Genomic DNA, 22,968 nt, shown 5'->3' with positions numbered 1-22,968 from the left:
CCACTGCTGGCTATCGTCATCACCTGCCAGACTTTTCACCACAAAGATGGCGATAAGCAGAGAGGAGCAAAGATATCTCTGACATAATTTAATACACATTAAGGTATTAAAATTCTTCGCTCAAACCCCAAGTGTAATAATTTAGTCTGTTTGAGTTTGTCATGGGGTGCTAAACATCACAGGAATAGTAGTTCAGCAAAACAGTCTTTGCCTTCTGGGATTATTAAGATTATTAAGACACACACACACTTGACTCAAGCTGTTGTTCTTGGCAAAGAGTTTAGAGAGCGATCCAGTGACGACTGGACAAAGGAAGAAAGTGAGGATCCAATGCTAGATAAAGAGCTGCGCATCAAGTGTTGTCGAGGTTATCATAGTTAACATTTTGCACATTTCCAGCATTCATATATTTAAAATATTACATATTACAAGATATATATTGTATGAAATTAATGATAACCAAATGGTGGAGATCCAAAGTGTTTTTCTGACTTTTAGTGCAAGTTAGTGCACGCTATGGAAGGATCTTTCTACAAGCTTGTCTTTTTATGGTTGTAATAAAAAATAAAAATGAAGCCTATCTGCATTAGCCTCGATCAGCAAGGCAGGACAAAACTAAGAAAAGTTTTAACAAGAAGTGAGAAAAGAAAGTACTGTGAATAGGAGAAAAACTGCATGGAGACTTGCAGTAGCAGATGACATTGATTTTGGAGAAGGAATTGCATTTAGCAAATCGGATTACAGCCACGCTGCCCTCTCCATTTCCCCCTTGTTTTGTGGTCACTATCTATCTATCGCCAATCTAAATGGGGACTCCCAAGCTCCTACCATGGGGGTCCTCTCAAGATCAGCGCTTTGCGCCGCTCTATTACTGTAACAGGTTGTCGTTTTTATTCAGAACTTGTGAAAACTGCAAAAATTTCCTTTCTTTTTTAGAAGTGCAGTTAATAATATTTAAATAGTAATAATAAAGAAAATGTCCAAGTATTATTGTGTACAAAAAACACAAAGTTGTCCAAGTTGGGTTTTGTTTGTGTTCGAGTCTTGAGGCATTTCAGATCTTTTTCTAGGATCTGGCTGTGCTGCATCCACTTAATTCCATGTTACCTGTCACATTAGAAAAGCCCACCATGTTTTTGTACATTACCATAGCATTTTTCCATAACCCACTGAGGCCAGACCGAGTCTTGGAATAGAATGAAATTAGATTAGATCAGCGCTGATGTCCTAGCCACCCAAGGCAGTTTCTATATTTTGTAGCGAAGCTAAACGCTCTTTCAAAAACCACAGAGACATATACTACCTCTGTCTAATGGTAACTGGATCTGTTACAGAGCCCCATTTAAGGCCGGCATACATCATCTTAATGTACAGACTGCATCCTGAATCTATGACGTTATGTGCTGAGCTGCTTGCCTACATAATTTCCATAGCGGTGCACTCTGAATGCAGCCTTTTAATTGCTAAAAATGCTAAATGTCAAATTAAGCTCAAACTAATGGGGTAGAAGGTCTTGCTGTGTGATCAGTGGGAAAGCGGGAGGAAGGAAGAAAGAAAGGCAGACTGCTGGTGCATTTAGAACAGGCTGTGCACTCAGAAAACAGCTATGGATTACCAATCACTGCTTCCCACTACAGAAGATTAATGAGCACCCATGTAGCAGGCTAATTTAGAACAATAACGCCTAATTAATTACAAATAATCAGCTTCTTTCTCCCCCTTCCCTTTCTTCCACTCTCAATGACTCTCTTTCTCCTTTTGCAATTTCTTATTTTTTTTCCTTCCTTTTCATCTCCAGCGTTCCCATTTTCTTTGTTTAGATCTCACTCTCTCTCTTTCTCTCTCCTCCTATCCAAATAGCCTCAGGTAAAAAAGCAGCAAAGTGGGTCTAGTTTCACTCACACAGCAGACCCCCCCCTCCACCTACAACCCATCTTTGACTTTCTGTCCTCCAATCCCAGTGATTAATGCAGGGTCTTAAATTAGGCGTGGGAGGATTTGCCGATGCTGGACACGCACTCAGCGCAGCTAGGAGACACACACTAATAGTGTCTACCGCTAATCTATGACTGCTTACATGGATGGGCTCTTCCTCAAATGCCACTGCAGACTATTGTCGTTATAGACTAGCAGTCTAGTATACCTATATCAGATGGTAAGAAGACTGATAGAGGTTAATAGGCCGTGGGCAGCTGCATGTAAGAGAGGGAGAGAGAAAGTTTTAAATATGCCACAGTTAGCCACAAATGGTCCCAGTTTTCAAATATTATAAGAAGCACACAACAAACAGGCAGTTTGAGGATATCGTGCTTCCATAATTTGGGGTTTGCTGTTTGTTGGGACACGAGGAAATAAGCAGAAAATGGATACAGTGGATAAGTGGCTGGATGGTTTTTATGTTAATTTACGTTTTTTTCCAGACTTACTGAGATGTTTAGATTTCCTATAGGACAGATGTTTCTAAATTCTTTTACAGAAGTATCCCCCCCTCCCTTTTTAAAAAAAAATAAAAATAAAATGTTTAAATCCATGTAAAATGCCTGATTTGAAGTCTCCAAACACTTTGGCTGCAGCTGTGTTGGCGTTTTTGGGCTAAAAGCAACCAAATTTAGGTAACTAAAAGTGTGGCTGTGGCTCAGAAGCACATTATCGACTAATCGGAAGGCCGGTGATTTGATCTCTGGCTGCTACAGTCTATATGCCAGAGTATCCTTGGGCAAGATACAGAACCCCAGTTTGCTCCCAATGGCTTCATCTGAGTGTGAATGTTAAATGCACAAAAAGAGCTTGTGTGAATGAAACATGTTGTATAAAGTGCTCTGAGTGCTCAAGTAGAATAGAAAAGCAATATAATGAGGCCCAGTTCATTTAGCATATTTGGGTGAAAGGGAAGTGATATCAGGTTATCAGGTTAGCTGCTAATTAGTGAGAAGTACGATGCAAATAAAATACTGCGGTTTCAATCACCTGGACTGGAGCGCATTTCTTACATGGGGCTCATTTGTACAGTTAACTTTGGTGCAAGCCATGCTGTGTGTGAGATAACTATGAGGTGTAAAGTAAAGTAACTTTTTTTTTATTTGTCAAAAAAACTAAGTAGTTGTTCTCCAAAAGTTGATACTGTTCATCTGGACGTAGCGTTTTCTGTGGGAGAAATGTTTCGTTACTCATCAGTGACTTCTTCAGTCTCAGCTGACTCCAAAGGTTTCTCCATCTTTGGAGATTTACTTACCTGGATGATTGACCATGCATCAAGACAAACTAAGTAGTTGTTGTTTTAGCAGAGTGGGGATTGGCTCTCTTTGTGGCTAGCTAGACATGAATATCTGATGACCTGCAGTTTTTGGTTGCTTATTGAGGAACAGATCTCACTGGATAATTTCAGTGCTAAATAGGCTCATCATCATTCTTATTAGTAATGGCATCACTGACATGTGCATATTAATACATATTTTGCTTTAAACATTTTAGTGTGTGTTATATTGGCCTGCTTATTTCCTTATTCACACAGAATCATCAGTGGATGGACTGTAATAAGCCAATGAACCAGTTTTTATCATCAAACTAGGCAAACGGAGCAGACTGATAAAGTGTGTGAACAGTACGACATTAGTTTTTCTAACATCACATGTTTTGTGTTTGCAGGTCACCTTTGAGCAACACAAAGAGAATCTGTCCCGTATGTTCCGTCAGTACCAGCATCAAGAGTCCACCGGCACGATTCGCTCCATCTCTGGTGTCAGCCAAAGCTCTGAGACCATGGAATGTGTTAATGGGCCACCTGCAGAGGAAACCGCTCCCTCCACTGTCATTGAGCTGACTGTGGACAAGCTGTCCCAGAAATCCCCTGATTCAGCATCCAGTTCCACCATTACTTCCAGTCTGCTGGAGGTTGATGATGAAAGGGGACAGGCATCCATCACTGTGTCCAACATCCTGGCCGGGGCCAAAGACGAAGAACAAGAGCAACAGCAGCTGGTGGAGGAGTCTACCAGAGATAACTCGGGTGTCAGAGAGGAGACACAAAAAGGTGCTACAGAGCAGTCGAGTGAAGACGTCAACAAAGAGAAAGCACAGACTTCTACTGGAAAAACTGCACAACATGAAACGGCTGACACAAAAGCGGTGGACGAGGGTAAAGTCTCTGCACCATCTGGTAGCGATGATGCACAGGCACCTGTAACAGATGATGAAAAATCTGAAAGTGAACAGAACAAAGGTGACTCGTCAAAGTCAATGACAGAAGACTCTTTAAATGAAGCAGAGGCTGAACCGCCAGCAGCTTCAGAGCGAGAAAACAGCGTGCTCGGTGGAGCTTCGGTCCTCAATGAGGACCTGGTTGACATGTCATCTGTTAGCGACCAGGTCCATCCTAGCGATGCTGATGACAGCCAAGAGGAGTCCTCTTATGCTTCTGCTGCCACCGGAGAGGAAGGTGGGGAAGTGAAGAAGGACGAAGACGAACGAAGAGATGGGGGTGAAGAACAGGAGCTGAATAAGGAAGAAGAAAAAGTTGAGACACAGGAAAGTGAAGTGAAACAGACGCCTTGTGTGGAAAGCCAGACTCCTCCAGCTGAAATACCTGAGAAAAGTGTCACAGAAGCACCTAAAGAAAAAGCTGATGATGAACAGTCTTCCTCCATAGCTGAAACTACAAGCCAGCAGCCCTCAGACACCACACCGCCATCTACAGCCCAGGAGGTTACAGCGGCATCAGACTCCACTGCAGATGTCCAGCCATCAGAGACCAGCGGTGCCACTGGAGAAGAAACCCCATCTGGTGCCGCTGACAGTAGCACCACCACCACCTCTACCAGCTCCGACACTCAGAAGGGTGCAGAGTCTGTCAGCAAAACCAAAGAAATCAAAATTGCCAGACTGGACGTATCCAATGTGGCCTTAGACACCGAGAAACTTGAACTGAAGGAGACCTCTGCAACAGTATGCAATCCACCCCCTTTTTTTAGCGCTTATGTGTTACTCAGTTGTTATAATAGTTTATTATAGTTTAGGTGTTACACAAAATTGAGCGTTTAAGTTTCAAAGTGTTTTCTCAAAGGTTCGTGTCACATTAAAACGTATGACGTTTGGCTTCCATATTTCTGTAGGAAACAAGCCAAGGTCAGTCAGCAGCTGCTGCATCAACAGCCACAGGAAGTTCTTCAGGCCAGCCAACAGACAGCAGCACCCCTGCACCTCGCTCCACCATGTTTCGCATCCCAGAATTCCGCTGGTCCCACATGCACCAGCGTCTCCTCGCTGACCTGCTCTTCTCGATTGAGACAGATGTCCAGATGTGGAGAAGGTAGGACGACAGTCCGCGGGCTCTGATTTTATTAATGCTTCAATAAACAGAAACACGGATTTATCAACTAAAGATTTTTTGAGGAACATGCAGAAGTTTTATGGGTTTTTTTTTTTTGTTTGTTTGGTTAGGTTGTGATTGACTCAATTTAGCATAAAGACTGGAAAGTGCAAAAAATGCTGGTTTACTGTCTTGTTCAGAAAATTACGAGTTAGCAGGCTTTTAAAAACAATGTAACTCTAAATCTGTAATTGTCAGAATGGTGTAATCTTATCAAATTGTTGAGCAAATAAGTGAGTTTTTCAGTCATTCTTTGTCGAAATTGGTTTGTAACAGATCCTGAGCTAGAAAAGTGCATTAGAACTGTGCAATGGGACCAGATATTAAAGTAAGTGTCTAAATAAAAGAAGAAGAAGCCACATAGCTTTACGCTGTGTGAGTGTGGCTTGAGGTGAATTTAGAGGAGCCTTAACCTCCTAAGACCCGAACTCTTCCACGACATGCATTTTTAATTTCTCTTTGATATTTGGTCACATTGGGGCCCGATGAATGTAAAAACAAAGAATTACCAGATTTTTTTTTTTTTTTTTACCTTTTTTTTTGTTTTTAAGAAAAATGTGAGCAACATTTGTTTAAAACTTTGATAGAACAGTGGCAGTATAATGTCCTCGTAAGTGGATATCAGGCCCATGTAGAGCAAAATTGAGTATTTTGGTCTAAATAACCCAAAATGTGATGTCCACATATGTGGACAGCAGGTCCTAGGAGGTTAATACTTCATTGCAATAACTAAAACCATCTTCTTGTCTTTTGCCTTTTAGTCACTCCACAAAGACGATTCTGGACTTTGTAAACAGCAGCGAGAATGTGGTGTTTGTCCACAACAGCATACACCTCATATCCCAGGTGGTGGACAATCTCGTCATGGCTTGCGGAGGCATTTTACCTCTGCTCTCAGCTGCTACATCTTCCTCCGTGAGTCCTTTGCTGCACGTGTGATTTTACGTTTGTATTTGTGTGGCTGTGGCTCCGGTCACAGGAAGTTATCCATCCACATTGACCTTTCCCCAATCACATTAGACTACAGTTAGCTGCTTCCTAACAACGTTAGTTTGTTTTAGTCCTGTCTGACCTCAGTGACAGCCGCTCTCTTGCACCATTCTTTGCTTCTGCCAATGACCTGACCGGTCTAAGGAGCGGGTTCACTTCCATTATAATTGATTTACATTCAGTTGTGTGGGCTCTGTAACCAGATTTCAACCTGAATGTGAAAAATTGCATTTTCACATGCCTTGATGTATTTTCAGTGCTGCACACGTTACGTATGTAACAACTTACTAACTGTGATAAATCACTGGTTATTCAACATAAGTCGAGGCTTCTGACCAGGGTAAAACCTGACTGTAATGTTACTTTTGAGAGAAAATGTTTAGAGAGGTTTCCTCATTATTACTTTTATTATTTATATATTTTTTCCTCTTTCTCTCTCGACTTTCAGCATGAGCTAGAAAACATCGAGCCCTCCCATGGCTTGTCAGTGGAGGCTTCGGTCACCTTCTTGCAGCGCCTCGTCAACCTTGTGGATGTTCTTATTTTTGCCAGCTCGCTCAACTTCACAGAGATAGAAGCTGAGAAAAACATGTCATCAGGAGGCATCCTCCGACAGTGCCTTCGCCTCGGTATGCACCTTGTCATTATTCCTGAGCTTCTAACTAGCTTTATTTCTCTTGTTTGGTCCTCTGCTTTTTTTCTGTCTTGCTGAGTTTTTACATGTGTAGCTGGCTTTCAAGTGAATTTCCCACTTCTGTTTCATCCTTTTACTAACCCCACCCCTCATCCCCCTCCCGCTCATTGATCCACCTTACATCAGCTGGCAGCAGCCTGCTGTATTAGCCCCAGTCATGGCTCCCTACAGTGTTTTTGACCCTCTCTTCTGTATTCTTCCTCTCAATCTTCAGCTCCAGCTCCCACTCGGATCCCCCTCGCCTCGTTCACCCCGCTCATATCAGCCCTCTCTTATCTTGTTATTATAACCCTCCTGCATGGCAACACTTTAAAATGGCTGCTCGCATGATATAGTGAGTTGTTCATAATGGCCTTGGCTGTACTGTACTGCTGCGTAGCCCGAGGCCTTTGTCTGCCTTCTGTTCCAGGCTATTAAAGTTTCCCCTGACAGCATCAAAAGCCCAGCCTCACAATCACTGAATAAAAGATATTGAAAATCTTACATTATTCATTTAATTTTTTTTTTCTTTTGCAGCACACCTTATCAACGCAGCATGCACAGATTAAAAATGAAAGTAGTACAGTATACTTTGTACTTAAGCTATAAAAAAATTATTGAATTTTCTTTGGATATTTAATGCTGCACATTCAGGTATCTGTTTCTGCTTTTAAACACAGTCCAGCCCACAAACAAAACGGCTGTCAAGAGGCCGACTTGTTATCTAAAAACGCTTGTTCCCTCTGATGTCGCTGCTGCTGCTGTGTGTGTTTTCCAGGAAAACGATGCCACCATAGCACAGGTTCAGTTTTAGAAAGCAGCCGCTATGAAATGAATATTTGATGAGGTATGCGCTCCCCATTGCTGGCACCTAATCTGATTTTGGAAAACTGTAACAAGGTTTTAGCGTCTCCGCCCCTCCCTCTCCTCTCTTTTTTTCTTCCTTTTATAAATGGTCGTATGAAAGAGTGGTCCTAATGGAAAAAGCGAGCCCATTTCCAGACGGAATAATTCCCTCCTTCGTAATCTAAATGCCTCAGAGTTAACATTTGTCAGTTGTCACGCTCTGAGCAGTGGGGGTTGGGAGGGGTCCAAAGAGGAGCAATACATTAAATTACAAATGTTAAGTGTGCCAGTTCTCAACCCACCTAAAGTTGTCGGACAACGAGGTTTTCTTTCCTTTTTTTTCGTCTTTTTTTTGTCCGTTGAAGGGTGTATCGCGCTGCCTACTCAGCATGTGCACACCCGGCAGTGTCATTTGTTATGGGAGCTGCACACAGTGGATGTGATTCAAGAGCACACCCTTGCACTATGACCTTGGGAGGAGAGGTGGAGCAGGGAAGAGTGAACGATGCTGCCAGAGTTGGCCAGAGCACTGACCTTGTCACGGCCCCGCTTTTTCTCTGCTGTTTTTGTCTCTGCTCGCTCCGCTCGCGGCTCAGTTTTACGCGCTCTTTTGTTGTGTTCGGAGGCTTGTAAATACAAAGACTTAAAATTTTGTGTTCACATCCCCCCGACAATGATTTTATTTGTATGATGTCACATAAGATCTCTTTCTCCGTCCCTCCCTAGTGTGTGCTATTGCAGTGAGAAACTGTCTGGAGTGTCAGCAAGCCCAGTTTAAGAACGGCGCAGACAGCTCAGCCCGCAGCTACACAGCCATGCAAGGCACTTTGCTTGGAACAGCCAAGTCTGCATCTGCGCAGGCAAGTACTTGAAATGATCACCTTAACTTACATTTTCTGCTGTTTTAAATTCCTCTACCATCAAACGCAAAATAACATCATACTTTTCAGTGACCGGTTCCCACATTTGTGCTGATTATCTTTTGTATAACGCACATTTTTGTCCTTCTCCTGTCCTCAGTAGGCAACCAGAAGGCGCTTTGCCCTTTGTCCTGTTCACAAGTGTTATTGCATTAGCTCATATCTTATTATGTTACCACACAGGTTGCTATTTGTTACACTAGACTAAGCCCTTTGTCATTGCCCCTTTGATTTGATACAGTGACTTCCAGTAAAAGTCATGTTGTTCTTCCCTGAACCGGGTGTTAAACCTCATTTATAATGCAGTGGCTCTATAGAAAAGCCATTATGTTAAGGACACGGTCTCAGGAGGGATAGCTTCCCTAAGCTGTTAAACCTTACCCTGCTCCTTGAAGGATTAATAAACACCCAGAACGGTGTAAACGTGCACGTGCGGTTTACACTTCCCTTGCAGATAATAATACATTTCACATGATAATTGCTTGATTTTTAATGCGTGCATGCAGAGTCCTGTTGATGCTGTGACAGGTGGCATGTCTCCAGTGAGAGATTTAGACCGGCTGCTTCAGGACATGGACATAAACCGCCTCAGGGCTGTCGTCTTCAGAGACATTGTGAGTTGTCCAGCAGACACGTTCGCATGCCTGTACACAGCACTCATAACGTGTATGAAATCACCTTTTCTAGCCTCCTCTAACCTCTGGTGCTTTTCAAAGAGGACGCACGTACAGATTGTTTAGTGTGTTGTTTGTTTCAGGAGGACGGTAAGCAGGCTCAGTTTCTGGCTCTTGCCGTCGTCTACTTCATCTCAGTCCTCATGGTGTCCAAGTACCGTGACATCCTGGAGCCCCACAATGACAAGAAACACCCTCAACGCTCCCAGTCTGCAAGGAGTACAGGTATACAGAACCTTCAAGAAAAAAAATCATCTGACGCATTTATGTGCATCAGAATGAAGCAAGTTGTTGTTTTCAACAACTTGAAAAGGATCTATGAATCCTGACTTTTTCCTTTTTTTTTTTTTTTAATAAGTGGGTTCATGTACTGCATAGTGTTCGACTATAAAAAAAACAAACAAACAAACAGCTGCTAATCATCTTAAGAAAAATTGTTAAAGTTTGTGTATTTTTATTTGACCTGCAGATTGTTTTGGTGTGCGTTTCTCCTGATTGTGATTGTAACTTGCCATGTAAATAAATCACCTAATCTCACACACATTCACACTGATTCATCAGGAGGAACCTGAAGTTCAGTATCTTGCCCAAGCAGGGATTGAATCACCAACCTTCTGATTTGTAGATGACGTGCTCTACCTCCTGAGCAGGGTGTATGCCACAAAGAAAAAAATAGTTCCATGATAATTCCTCTGTCCCCGCCCTCTGTTTTTGATACATTAAGCATTATTAGACAAGTGCCATGTAACTCAGTCAATTTTAAGAAAAGAGACATTTCTGCTGTGCAGCCAATATCTCAGTAACGGGTCAAATCTAGACGACAGTCCAGAAGAAAAATATGTAAATCAGGTTTCCCTGATGGAATTGGATACTCTTATTTGTTATTATTTATGTCCTCACAGATAGTGTTGCTGTTTCAGGTAGCACAGAAGGAGAGAACGGCTTCTCTCTGCGCCGCTATGATTCCGGCATCGGAGATGACCACACCTCAACTGCCGCAAGCGACGCAGATCTGTCATCCTCCGGTGGAACTCACGCTCCCGATGCCATTTCAGAGGCCTTGTCCACGCTGTCGTCTGAGGTCAGACCTGCTATGTCTGCTGACTCAAAGGGTAAAAATGTGAAGGACATTCTGCGCAGCCTGGTGAGCGCTCCAACTGATGATATCGTGGTGGATCCAAGCCTGTTGCCGCCAGCGTTCCTGGGAAGTGTGAGCGATGCGGCCAGAGAACCATCGCCACAGTTCCGCTCTTTTGATAGGTGAGGGTGTGAACATGGATTGACATACACTTAAAAAGCACATATGGTGTTTATAGTCTCAACGTTTGCATTTGACAGTTCCACAGGATTTTACTCCCAACATGACTGCGGGAGACCTTTGAAAGTTAAACCTTGAATGCATCTTTGTTTTATTTCCTTAGAGGGGGCTTTAGAGGATCTTGAAAAGCATTTAGTAACAAAAGCCCCTTTGGACTAGGAGTCTTTGTTGGTGACGACTTCTCTCTTTACTAAGGTCCTCACCTCATGCAGACTTCCTCCTTTCAAAGAACTGTTTTAAGACGGAGAAAAAGCTTTGAGGAAAGCTTTTGTCTGTCCCTGTTTAACAGTTATCAGGGGTTCCCTCCTTTCTTAAAGTAAAAAAAAAAAATGTGTATAATTTGCGTTATCTCCAGCGGTATGGGGTGAACAGTCAGGAGTAAGGCTTCAAAAGCAGAGCAGGGTACTGAAGTCACAGACGGGCTCAGGTGAGGGAGGATGGTTACTGGTCTGGTTTGCATTTGGAGCGCTGTTTCGCACATAGACTTTTACAAACGGGTCGATTTTGGCGGGGGTGGGGAGGGTAAAGAGGGAGAGGCACAGAGATGGGAGAAGTGGGAGAAGGAAGCCGTCACGGGGAAGCGTGTCAAGTCAAAAGTTCTCACGCACCAAAGAAAACATTTCTACATTTTTCTCTTTGTCACTCACAAACACGCTCACACTCAGTCAGTCTGCCTGCCCCCCAACTGTGGGAATTCCACGGCATCTCTGTGATCGCGTGTCTTTATCTGAGGAATGCTTTGTCAGGTCTCAGGGCGCTCCTCATATCAGGGGGATTAGACTGGCTCCTGTCCGCTGAGCACACTCAGTAGGAAGAGAGGACGTCAGGAGAGCTGGAGAACGTAGACTAACAGCTCACTTGCTGGTTATGGGAGCCTCTGCATGCAGGGCACGCTGACAGTAGACTTTACCCCAGTTACCTTTTTATTAATCACTTGCACATCTGCACAAAAAAATTAATATCAAATCCAGGTGGAGGTTAACAAGTCCAGACTTTTATATTATTTTAAACTGAAAACCAGCATCTTATTCATATTATTCACACAATATTCAATCACCAGAATTATTCTTTAAGCAGAAAAAAAATCAATGAACTCTTTGGTCTATATTGTATGATTATATATTAGATAGTATTATTATTATTAACAATAACAATTAATTGGGACTGAAGAGAATTTTAAAAAAGTGGATACCACCAAATGTTTGGCTTTATTGATTGATCAGTCACTTCAGCTTTTAGTGTGTCCTGCACACACTACTGTCTGTCAGTGTGCCAAGTTATTTTGATGCCTCCGAGTCAAAACTACCCCTCCCATTCATGTCATCCTCTGGTTTTAAGCCTATATTTATTCTCGGTTTACTGCTTTTTATCACCCCGCTGTCTCTCAACCCTTACCAATTACCTCTCGACACATGTAGATATGTTCCAATGGTGTTTATTATCTGTTGCAATGACTTTATCACTGCTCGGCATCTCCCGCTAACCACTAAGTCTTCCAGGGACACGAGTACAAGCCAGAGCTGACATTCTGCACTGACATCTCCTGCCAAAACATGGCAACTTTCTGCTTGCCCAGAGGGTTGGATTTATGAGACCAATGTATGAAAAAAGCCGGGATCTCCCAGATAAAAACTGGAGGCGGGTCAGAGGGTGAAGTATCCCTGCAGATTTATTTACTAGTGGAGACGTGCTGGATTTCTCCCATGCATTTCTCAGCCATGCCCCTGTTATGACAGCCAGTCTGCAAATATTTGCTGATACTAACCAGAACTAAACAGTGTCATTGTACGAGTCTGTGATTTAGACTTCATGGTTCGGCAGAATATGTGAGTGTTAGACAGTGGGATATACATGGTGCGGTTGTTTGCATTCCTGGCAGCAGGCTTTGCATGCATGTGAGAGCTGATGTACAGATGAGTTTTGTTGATGATTAAATGTTGTTAATGTACTGCTGGCGGTAAGCGTGTCAGACATGAGCGCAGCTCTCAGTCAAGGCCTACCTTTTTAGAAAAGTCAGTTAATAAAGACGTTGTCGCTTTGCATTGGAGTTCACCTGCAGTGATGTACCTTGAGGAAGCTTGAACCCACTTTAGCTGGTATAATAAAAATCACACATTTATGTGCTAGTGTTAATTGCAAAGATCCATATTATATCCGAATCAGGACATAATGATAAATATCTGCCATTGTTTTTAGTACATTGCTTTAACAAAATTGTCAAATATTGTTGTGATTACAAGACAGTAGAAATTAAACTGGGAAAAGATTTTTCATATATCATTTACTAAAGAATTGAGCCACCAATGAAAACTGCAAGTATATAACACCTTGAAATTGATAAAGCGAGGTCTAATATGCAGTCTGGTTACCACAACTGAGATTTGTTAATGTTTTATTTTAATATTTGTTTGACAAACATAAAGACTGAGCTCTTTTGCTCCTATTTAATACCGTAGTTTTAGATGGTTGCTCTCGATCATCTCCATTTTTAATAGATTATTTAACATCAAGTAACACAAGAGAAACTCAGTTGATAATATAAACAAAGGACAAGGGAGTTCCCCGGGTCTTCTGTCTTTAAACCCAGGATTACTTGAAGATGTTAAGATATGGGCTTTGTGAGCGGCGGTCCTATTACGGCTAATAACAGCTTTTTATGCTTCCTTGGTTACTGTGTGTAAACATGTGTCTTTCACTCTGTTTTGGATAATTAACAAAGAACGGTTTACCCCCTTTTAAACCAGTGTCTTCCATTGGTTTAATGAGGCAGTTGTTTTTGTGGGCACTTTAGTTGATGTTGTTCACACTTACAGATCACAGATAACATCAAGGTACCGACTCCCGCCAGCCGCAGCTCCATAGGGTGAAGATGTGTACAAATGTGTTTGTGTGCGTACGGTCAGTGTTGTTGTTACATAGTGAAAGCTATGATCAAAGCTTTGCTGGGGTGCACTCTTCTCTCCATCGTGTCAGTCTGAGGTAAAGTCTCCAGAGAAGAGTATTTTTATGTACATGCAACTTGAGACAATTTGTTATTCGGTCTCACACTTGTTTTACCTGAAATAGCAGAGTTTACTGGAGTCATAGCTGCACTTAGCCATAGTAGGTTAGACCTTCTAAATAATTCAGCCACACACACACACACACACTTTCTGCCCTGGGCTCCTGTTTGCGGGTTGAGTGGGGCCGCTGACGGCTGATTAATCGACTGGGGCGGCCCACTCATGATAAGTGTGGCTAATGACCTGCTGAATAATTCACTGAGCCTTTGCTGAGGAACAGATGGAAGGCCAAACACATATGCAGACATGCTCACTGGCAGACTTCTTCACACTCGTGCACTCGAGCATTTATTTGGACACTCATGTGTGTGCATTAAAATATTTCTGAAAACATCCACACACACTTTCAGCCTTCACTCAGCAGGGGTGTCTCTCCTTCTGTCTCTGCTGCTTTTGACACCCAGGGTGCTTCATGTCAGCGCCACCCTTGCTTCTTGATACCACCGTCCAGTCCACTCACTATCTGAACAGAAAAAAAATGACCAGATACTTTTATCTCCACTCTTCTTGCCTATCAATACTGATTTCATTCTCTTCTGTCACTACTTCGGGTTTTATGCAACACGTGGACCTTGAGTGGACCTTCCATCTGTCGAGCATTCCTGACACAGTTATTATTATTATTTTCCCTCAAAGCTGTTAAGATTTAACAGCTACAGTAACTTTTAGTAACAATAGATCTGATCAGCTGCCTTAAATCAGCTGAGCGCATGCTTTGACACAGCAGCCAGGTATCTGTCTGCAGTACAGAGAGCCAACTATCCTCGTGGGTGTGTGTGTGCAGGAAAGAATGCACATACACACTCTGAAACTGGGGACGTGCAGGAATGTTTGCAAGCTCTTGTGTTTGGGCCTCTTCTTTTTATTGCATATTCAAATTTGACGTATTCTTGCATGTCTTGTTAAAACCTGCATTGGGTCGTGTTTCTGAGAGGGGAGCAGTAGCCAGGGATTAGACCCTGCTTCTCCTATGTCAGCACTGATAAGCAGGGCCAGGCTCTCTTTGATATGGCCGCTGGTCTGTCAGAGCCCTGGTCTAAACTGACAGCTTATCTACATGCTGCTCTCCTCGCATCTGCTGTTCGCCGGATGAGAATTGAACTCCACTTACTCGTACCACATCACTATGAGAAACATTTCCTGTTACTCCACAGGAGGGACCTCTCAACAGGCAGCATCATTGTTACAGAGAAACTCAATGTACATATTTAATCTAGCTGTCAGTGAGGTGTTTTTTGTGATGCTTGGCAGTTGTTTTTTATTAATGTCAGGATTTGTGTCTAAGGATACATTGATTGTTTTACACTTTTAGAACAAACAACTTAAAGTTGTCATTTTTAAAATCAAGTGTGGACGCAAACCTTATTTAAGGCAAAGCCAATGTAAGAGCCAAGTCTATCAGGACATTTTTCATTTCAAAATGTTTTTTTCTTTCCTTGAAATAACCTGAATTTGAGCAAAAAAAAAAAAAAAGATCACTTATTTGTATTTTTTTTTTTAGAAGGTTTTCTAGAATAACTGAGATATTATAGAAGTATATTATTATAAATGTACTGCTTTGGTAGACTAAATATCAGGCATCATAGTAGAAGTTGCATTAATATCAGATAACATGCAGCTGGTGTTATGTGATAAAGCAGAAGATGACATCTAATAAAACGGGTGGCTATGGCTTAGGGGGTAGAGATCATCTGCTAATTGGAGGGTCGATGGTTTGATTCCTGGCTGTTAGAGTCTGCAAAACTATTCAGTAGTATTCACATACTTAACCCCAGTGCATTCATCAGAGGGTGAACGTTAGATAGAAAGCACTTCGGCACACTTAAGGATGTTTTAGATGAAGCTTGATTTCAGTGTAGCCAAACTGTAGTTTCTTCAAGTTTTCTCAAAGTAGTATTGTTGACTAAAGAAAAATGTATTTAATTAAAAGTAGAAATGTCCAAATAAAACAGTTTTTTAAATGGAGACATTACATCAGGTGTCCTGTTTTATGGTAAGATTCAGTGGGCTACTATTCTGCTTATTTAAATTGCTCATAATTACTCCTCTACTCTGTGTCAGTGAAGGTTGTGGTGTTGTTCTAGTCATGCTGTGTGCAAAAATCTTATGAAGGGTTCTGTGAATTGGCAGCATCAGCTTTTTCTTCCAGTTGATCTATGAGTCTTGATAATAAGCGCTTTTTCTTCTCTCTACAGAAGCGTCATCGTTGCACCAAAGAAAGCAGGAGTGATGCCATCTCCAGGCACTTCCACCCCCGTCCTGGCAACCGCCTCCGGCTCCGTGTCTGGTGGGACACCTATCGATAGCGTCTCTGTGGTATCTTCTAGCGACGCCTCCCAGAGCACCTCTGCAGACTCTGCAGCCTGTAAGCACACAAACACAAAACCGGACTGCAGTATTGGCAGAGCAGCGAGGGCAACTAAGTCACAGGGTGGATGAGTGTGCTGAGGAGAAAGTCAATATTTATTTAGAGATCGTGCTTCTCTGTATGTCTGATGGAATAATGGTGTTTGCACAGTGTAATCCAGTTTCTTCAGGCTGGAGGACAGCATGAGTAACACTGATTCAATTATTTAAAAAGCTAAAGCAGTATCGAATGTGAAAAAAATAAAAACATTTGAGACAATTTTAGGGCGGTGCTCTGCCGGCCCATCGTGCAATTACACAGAAAATGATGTGAGTCTACACAAAAATGTAATGGGTTAGTCATCAGGATTACGCAGAAACAACCGAAAACAAACTGTACTAATCACACTGGAACATGCATAACTGTAACAGAGATGCAATAGAGTGCATTTGGAAAGGGTGGGTTTCATGTATCAAGGGACCATTCAAGTGGGGGGAATCAAACGTAGACATTAGTTATTTGGCATTTGTCTTAACTAACAGGCTACTGGGACATCCCAGTATTACAATAATTCCAGTAGGAGAAGGAATAAGGTGAATGGTGACTGAATAAAACAATATATTAAAGTCATACCTATCTTAGTTGATTCATAAGTGACATAAATCAGCAGTTTTTGTCCCCTTTCTGTGTAAAAGTGTAATGGTTTTTTTTTGTCTGTGTGTTTAAGAGAGGAGGGTTTGACATGAGTATGTGGATTATGTTTTAGGACTTTTGGGTGCGTGTGTGTGCTAGTAAATAATTATAGCTTAGCTGTATGCACAGACTGCTTGATGGCACTGAGAAGTGTTGAGTAAATATGCTGTGTGTGTGTGTGTGTGTGTGTGTTAGTGGGGCAGTGGGAGGACTAATGGAGACGTTCATTTACTCCTCTTTGTTTGAAGGAGCTACTTCAGCTTGAGAGGGATACTCTCACCAGATCCACATGGCGCTGTTTAACACCTTACACACACACACACACACACAAACACACATTCCAGTGCACATTACACTGTGTCATTCCTGAAGAGTTATCCCTGCACGGAGACTGTCCTGGCTGGAAAAACAAGCCCACTGAAACACCAGAGGAATCCCCCTCCTCCATATTCAGCTGGGCATTAGCTTATTTATGAGCCACAGGGAAGTGAATTTACTGCAAGATCAATCACACGCGGACTTTGTACCTCATGTGCCTCTGTCTCCAGAATGAAGTCGTAAAGCACCTTTTAGTTGTATAATGAAACGGTCAGAAAAGCAGCCCTGAGGGGTAAATTGGTATGTAATGACTTAATGAGGGGAAACAAGAAAACATGAAAATAGAATAATAACAATGAATGGAGTTACTTCTTTCATATTTAAGCCTTTGTCTAACATATATTGTTTCCATCTACGAATAATTCATCTTTAAAGTGTAACTGAAGCAGAAGATAAAGTGTTGTCATCCTTTCACATAGAAAGATTTTTCTCATCAAACCCAATGAATTATACACTGTTATGGGAGATGTATTGTGCTCAGAGTACATCATCCACTATCTAACTATAAAATGATACTTGTACCCCCACATACTCAACCATAAATCCACCTATTCTATACATTTGAATGGAGACCTCTGTATTATTTCATAAGAGGCATGTTTCTTCACAGGTTTATGGTGCGACCTTGGTCATATAATGTATTGCTGTGCGCGCGTGTGTGTGTGTGTGTCCCATTCTTGTCCAACATCCAGACTAATAACAGAGTTCTTTGGTTTCTCCCTGCAGCAGGCGGCCAGGTTCCAGCCAGAACTAGCCTGCCATCTGTCCCCCCACTCTCCCCTGTGACCCAGAACACAGCCCCCAATATGAGGTGATTCATCTTCTCTCTCTCTTTCTCTCGCTCTCTTTTTCTCACACACATGCACAATCAGCTGTTTATGCACATGCGCTTACACAATCAGTTATTTATGCATATGCTCTGATTATTGTTTTTGTCTTTATTCCATATTTTTTTTCATCATATTAAAAACACATTTTTGCTGACGGTGTATTTTTAAAAGCATCTTTTGTGAGTTTTCAAAGAGTTTGTTTAGCCTTTTGGCCAATTACTGTTAAATTACTCCGTCCGCTGTCTGTTTTGTTTTTTTTTAGTATCTCGGAGCGTTTGGAGCATGCCCTTGAAAAGGCAGCTCCCCTACTGAGGGAGATCTTTGTGGACTTTGCCCCTTTCCTCTCTCGCACTCTGCTGGGCAGCCATGGACAAGAGCTCCTTATTGAGGGCACCAGTGAGTAGAAAATTATGGAAATTTCTTAGAAGTCACATCATCATTTTAGATCATCTCACAAACCTCAACCATGCAGGGATTCTTATTTAATTGCAACAATATGTCCAGGCTATTGTTAATCCAATATTGTGATGAGTCGCGCTGCGCCGGTAGCCGTGCTGAAGGTTTCCAGGGGGCCAGGTCAGAGGCCAGGCCACTAATAGCAGTGTTTGGGATGTCTGCTGCCACCAAACAAAATGGAAAGTTGATTGATAGCTGTAAGGGGGGGCTGGAAAAAATAGGGTGGGGCTGTATGTGCATGCATGTGTGTTTGCACGAATGTGATGTTACATGTGTCTCTGTGAAACACGGAGACACATGAAACATCCGCTGAAGCGCACTCTGGACACTCTAGCGGCCCCCTGCCCTCTAAAAGCCCAGGGCTTGCCATTAGGGATCAATGGGACATATGCTAGCCACGCCAGGCCTGTAATACAAGGCCCAAATATGTATTAGTTTACAGTAACATCATGTCGGCTCATTAGGCCCATCAATACTATCCGCTCCCTTGCAGATGGCACAAGGTTAGGTAATCCCTGATGGTTAGCGTGTGCTGTCACAGAAATCCAGAAAGCTGTTTAAAATCAAACACAAAACTTTTTCTTGTTTCATATGCCATTATGTCTGACTCCCTTTACTTTATATTTCTCCAGGTCTGGTGTGCATGAAGTCCAGCAGCTCAGTGGTGGAGCTTGTCATGCTTCTGTGTTCCCAGGCAAGTCTGGCATCTTTATCTTTCCTCAGGCCTGCGCTCTGCTTTTCCAGCAGGCTGATTTATCAGCCTCACCTTGAGTGCAGTAAATTCACAGAGCCTTATCTCTCCCCCACCCTACCTTGTCTACCTTTCCATATTCACCCTTCCCCTCGTGAGGGCAGAGCGAAGGTATATTTGGCCGCAAATATTGGTTGGAGGGTCAAGGGTGGGCGACCTGTCCGCATCACCTTTTGACCTGAGCGGGGCCCTTGTGGCCTGGGCCAAACTGATGAGGAGGGATAATGTAGATTTGATGGTGCTTTGCATTGATTATCCCTCTCTTCTCTGTTGTCTTGTGGGTGTTTTGTTGCCAAGTTTATTTAGCTGCTGCTGGATTCATGAATACTAATTTAGGGATCATAAGCAGGCGTGGGCAGATCAATGATCGGGGTTGTCAATACATCACTTCAGGACAGCTGATTAGTATTTAGAGACAGAAAGCTACTGAAGGGCTTTACCATGTGCAGACCATAAATGCAGCACACGGTGAGCTTTACATTTAGGGTGAATTTAGTCTGTGTATTTTGCTTGAAAAACACTTATGTTCATAGTACATCAGAAATAAATAAACAAGAAGTTGCCCTCACATGCACAGCCAGTGACAAGGACAGCAGATAATAACTCATCCCAGGCCGTGTTTGTGTGCATCTTTATCGTTTTTAAAGAACCTCATAAAAAAAAACGACACGCACACAAAAAAACAAGGTTTCCAATAATACAAAAGCACATCTGATTAATGACACCCCTCTCACTGCTCCACTCGCCTGTATTTTTTTTTTTTATCAGCTTCATTTCCTAAAGAAATAGCTCCTGTCGTTTCGTTCCTGCACCCTTTAACCTCCATACGTTTGTTTAGTTCCTATAGTTCACTTTACTTCTTCTCAAAAAAAAAAAAAAAAAAAAGCTAATACAGTCAGATCACACATCTGTGTGGATGTCAGTGGCCATGCATAAATTGGGGCTAGTGGGACTCAGGGAGGGAATGTGAGCCCCGTAATGTCCAGGGACGATGGAATAGCGGGAATGAAAGCTAGATAGAAAACCAAAGAGAGAAGAATGACAGGCTCTAATGCACCTATTTGTCATATCTGTCAGGGTGTTGTTTAATGCTAATCTAATCAAAGGCAGAATCTTGGTGATTGTTCCACTGCACAGCTCATGCCACGCTTCCCCCTCTTTGGTCCCTAGCCCAGGCTATTTCTTCTTTTTCTCTGAGCTCCAAGCTATCCCACCCAATTTCCAAAACACACACACACACACTGTTTCAGTCGGAGGACCAGGGATTGGACAGCATAGTGTTGATTGCATCAATAAATCATCCAACCAAATTCTCTTACAGCTAATGCAAATGTAATTTTATTGTTGTGTAAAGGGGAAGAGGAGGGGGGCCTAGAAAGGTAGGGCCAATGCACTGCCTCTCACAAGGGAAAAGAGGGACAGACTTTCCTCTGGGCTAAATTACAATGTATAATTATGTGTGTGTTGGTTCCCCTTGTGGGGCAGGGAGAGTGGGCCAGTGCCGTGATTGATGACGTTATTTAGCAAAGTTTGTTGGGCCCTCTGGCACAGGAAGCGCTCAATTGTCTTTACAGGAAGTGCCTCTGTGGCCATCTTGTGACACCCCCCCCCCCGCCTTCGAGTCAACCAGTGGAGCGAGTAGATGGAGATGATTTTGATTGATTTTTTTTCTTTCTTTCTTTCCCCTCTCAACCCCCATGCCTTCATCAGAGATGTGACGCGATACCGTCTCTGTGAAATTTTAATTAATTTCCCAAGCTTTGAGATAGAGTGGAGCCAGGGTGAAGGGTCAGGAGGCTGGGGACTGCAGAGCAGTTTTTAATCAGGGATCCTATGAAAGTTGCATTGGCGGCCACATCAGCTTGGCATTGAGGAGGGGATTGTAAACCGCTGTTTGATGGTACCCCTTTTCGAGACGAGTACAACAGCGCTCCCAATTAAAGGACCATTTTGATAAGACATTAACTGTTGGGGTGGCATACTGCCCTTGTTCTCAGCTGTAATATTGATCTTCACACACTGCTGAATATACAAAGTGAGGATTAATGATCATAAACTCTGGCTTTAACCACTACTGAGGACTACTCAATATAGGGAAAAAAAAAGGCTGACTGTCAATTGTGTTCTTATTTATTCAGTATTTATTGTCTTTAAAGGCTTACAGCTGACACTTTCCCATTATTGTGTATTTGGGAGGATATGGGAGATTAATTTTTGACCTATAAAAAGTCGAATAGTGAGTCAGATTTTTTTTTTTTTGTTTTACACTCTTAGTTTTTGTTTAACTAACTGTATATAAAAGATGTATATAACATTGTACCACAAACGATTGGCTTGTGGACTTCCATGTTGAAGCCTTTAGTTAAAATCATAATTGTGACTAAATATAGCCAGAAGTTATCAGCTGTTTGTGAGCTGCATCCAGAAACTTTATAGGTACAATTCACATATATTACCTATGAATCTTAACTGATACTAGACACTAAGCACGAGGTCTTGCACTTTTTCGTCTTCCCGTTTTTGTCGTACTCACAGTCAACGTTTCGCTTCCCCGGTGCAGTTTTTGAACTCGCTTCTACCAAAGATATCTGATTAATAAATAATGCACTGGGACGAGAGAGAGAGCTTTTCCTTGTGCTTGCTGCCATCCGTCGAGAGCTTTGAGAAATCATCTCATTGGATACTGGACAGTCTACGATGAGCAGGGGCTCATTAATCTTCTCAGTAGCTGCATTTGTGTCCTGTAGATCAGCCATTATTGTCCGGCACCTCTGTCAGACCATCCATCCTTCTGCCATTTATCAGAAATGCATCCTGTACATGGAGTGGAAAGAAGAGAGGGAGGGAGAGTGAGTGTGCTGTGGGCTCGTGGAGTGTCGTTTTCATGATGGTCAAGACTGGGTGCAGAAGAGGGAGAAAGAGGGGAAAACTGAATACTGAAACGAGGTCATCAGGTGGCTCTGCTATGCTGTCAGAGGTCTGGGCCTAATTTACAAAGCACTGAAAAAGCAGCTTTAACAGTGTCAGTGGGGAAAAAGAAAAAACACACTGAAAAATGTCCCGTATGATGGATTTTAGATTTTGTAAGTCCCATTTCCTGAATCCAAAATTCTTTCAAAAGCTATATATCTGTGATATATATGGTTAGCCATGCTAGCAGCCACCACCTCTATACTCTTGTTATTTGATCCACTACTTTGGTCCCGATTGACACTTCTCGGACGCCTGTCAATCTCTGATTTAAGTAAAGCGTTTCGTCGTGGCTGCTGATGCAGATAATCCTTAAATTGTAATTCAATAACATCGGTGTTAACCCGCTAATCCAATGACTGTGCATCATCATATGTTCCCAGTCCGTCTCACCAAAGTTAACCTGTTTAACAGATGGGCACCTCTCCTTCAGTCTGCAGGGAGAAAGACATTGACTTCCCCAAACACTTGGCTGCTCCTGACCTCTGACCCTCTGACCTCCAGGTTAGAAGTGGAGAGCTACTTGGGCGCAGAAGTTTAAACCCACGGAGTCGGGGAACAGTTCGGGAGTGTACGCTCATGAAAATCAATAGCATAATGTGAGAAACGAGGGAACGGGGAAGTTGAAGCCTTGACGGTTACTTTTGTCCACTTTATATTTTATGTAACAGGTTTGTTTTAAAAGTTACGCTTGT

At 42.5% G+C, this 22,968-nt stretch overlaps 1 protein-coding gene across 7 annotated transcripts in view; it reads left to right on the top strand.

Moving 5' to 3' along the window:
- Positions 1-22,968, top strand: part of lrba (LPS-responsive vesicle trafficking, beach and anchor containing) — a 176,532-nt gene that overhangs the window by 47,547 nt on the left and 106,017 nt on the right. For 6 of the 7 annotated variants that reach the window (XM_026171361.2, XM_026171365.2, XM_026171362.2 and 3 more), the window contains exons 22-33: positions 3,646-4,941; positions 5,109-5,305; positions 6,127-6,280; positions 6,804-6,984; positions 8,601-8,734; positions 9,301-9,408; positions 9,552-9,693; positions 10,389-10,728; positions 16,044-16,213; positions 17,993-18,077; positions 18,359-18,492; positions 19,185-19,246. In XM_026171361.2, coding sequence (XP_026027146.2) covers positions 3,646-4,941; positions 5,109-5,305; positions 6,127-6,280; positions 6,804-6,984; positions 8,601-8,734; positions 9,301-9,408; positions 9,552-9,693; positions 10,389-10,728; positions 16,044-16,213; positions 17,993-18,077; positions 18,359-18,492; positions 19,185-19,246 — 3,003 coding nt within the window. The remainder of the gene's footprint in view (positions 1-3,645; positions 4,942-5,108; positions 5,306-6,126; positions 6,281-6,803; positions 6,985-8,600; positions 8,735-9,300; positions 9,409-9,551; positions 9,694-10,388; positions 10,729-16,043; positions 16,214-17,992; positions 18,078-18,358; positions 18,493-19,184; positions 19,247-22,968) is intronic. The other variant, XM_026171363.2, reaches the window with a different exon arrangement.

Source organism: Astatotilapia calliptera, chromosome 6 (genome assembly GCF_964374335.1).
Source record: "Astatotilapia calliptera chromosome 6, fAstCal68.1, whole genome shotgun sequence".
NCBI classification, from domain to species: Eukaryota; Metazoa; Chordata; class Actinopteri; order Cichliformes; family Cichlidae; genus Astatotilapia; species Astatotilapia calliptera.
This window is presented reverse-complemented; position numbering and strand designations above follow the sequence as displayed.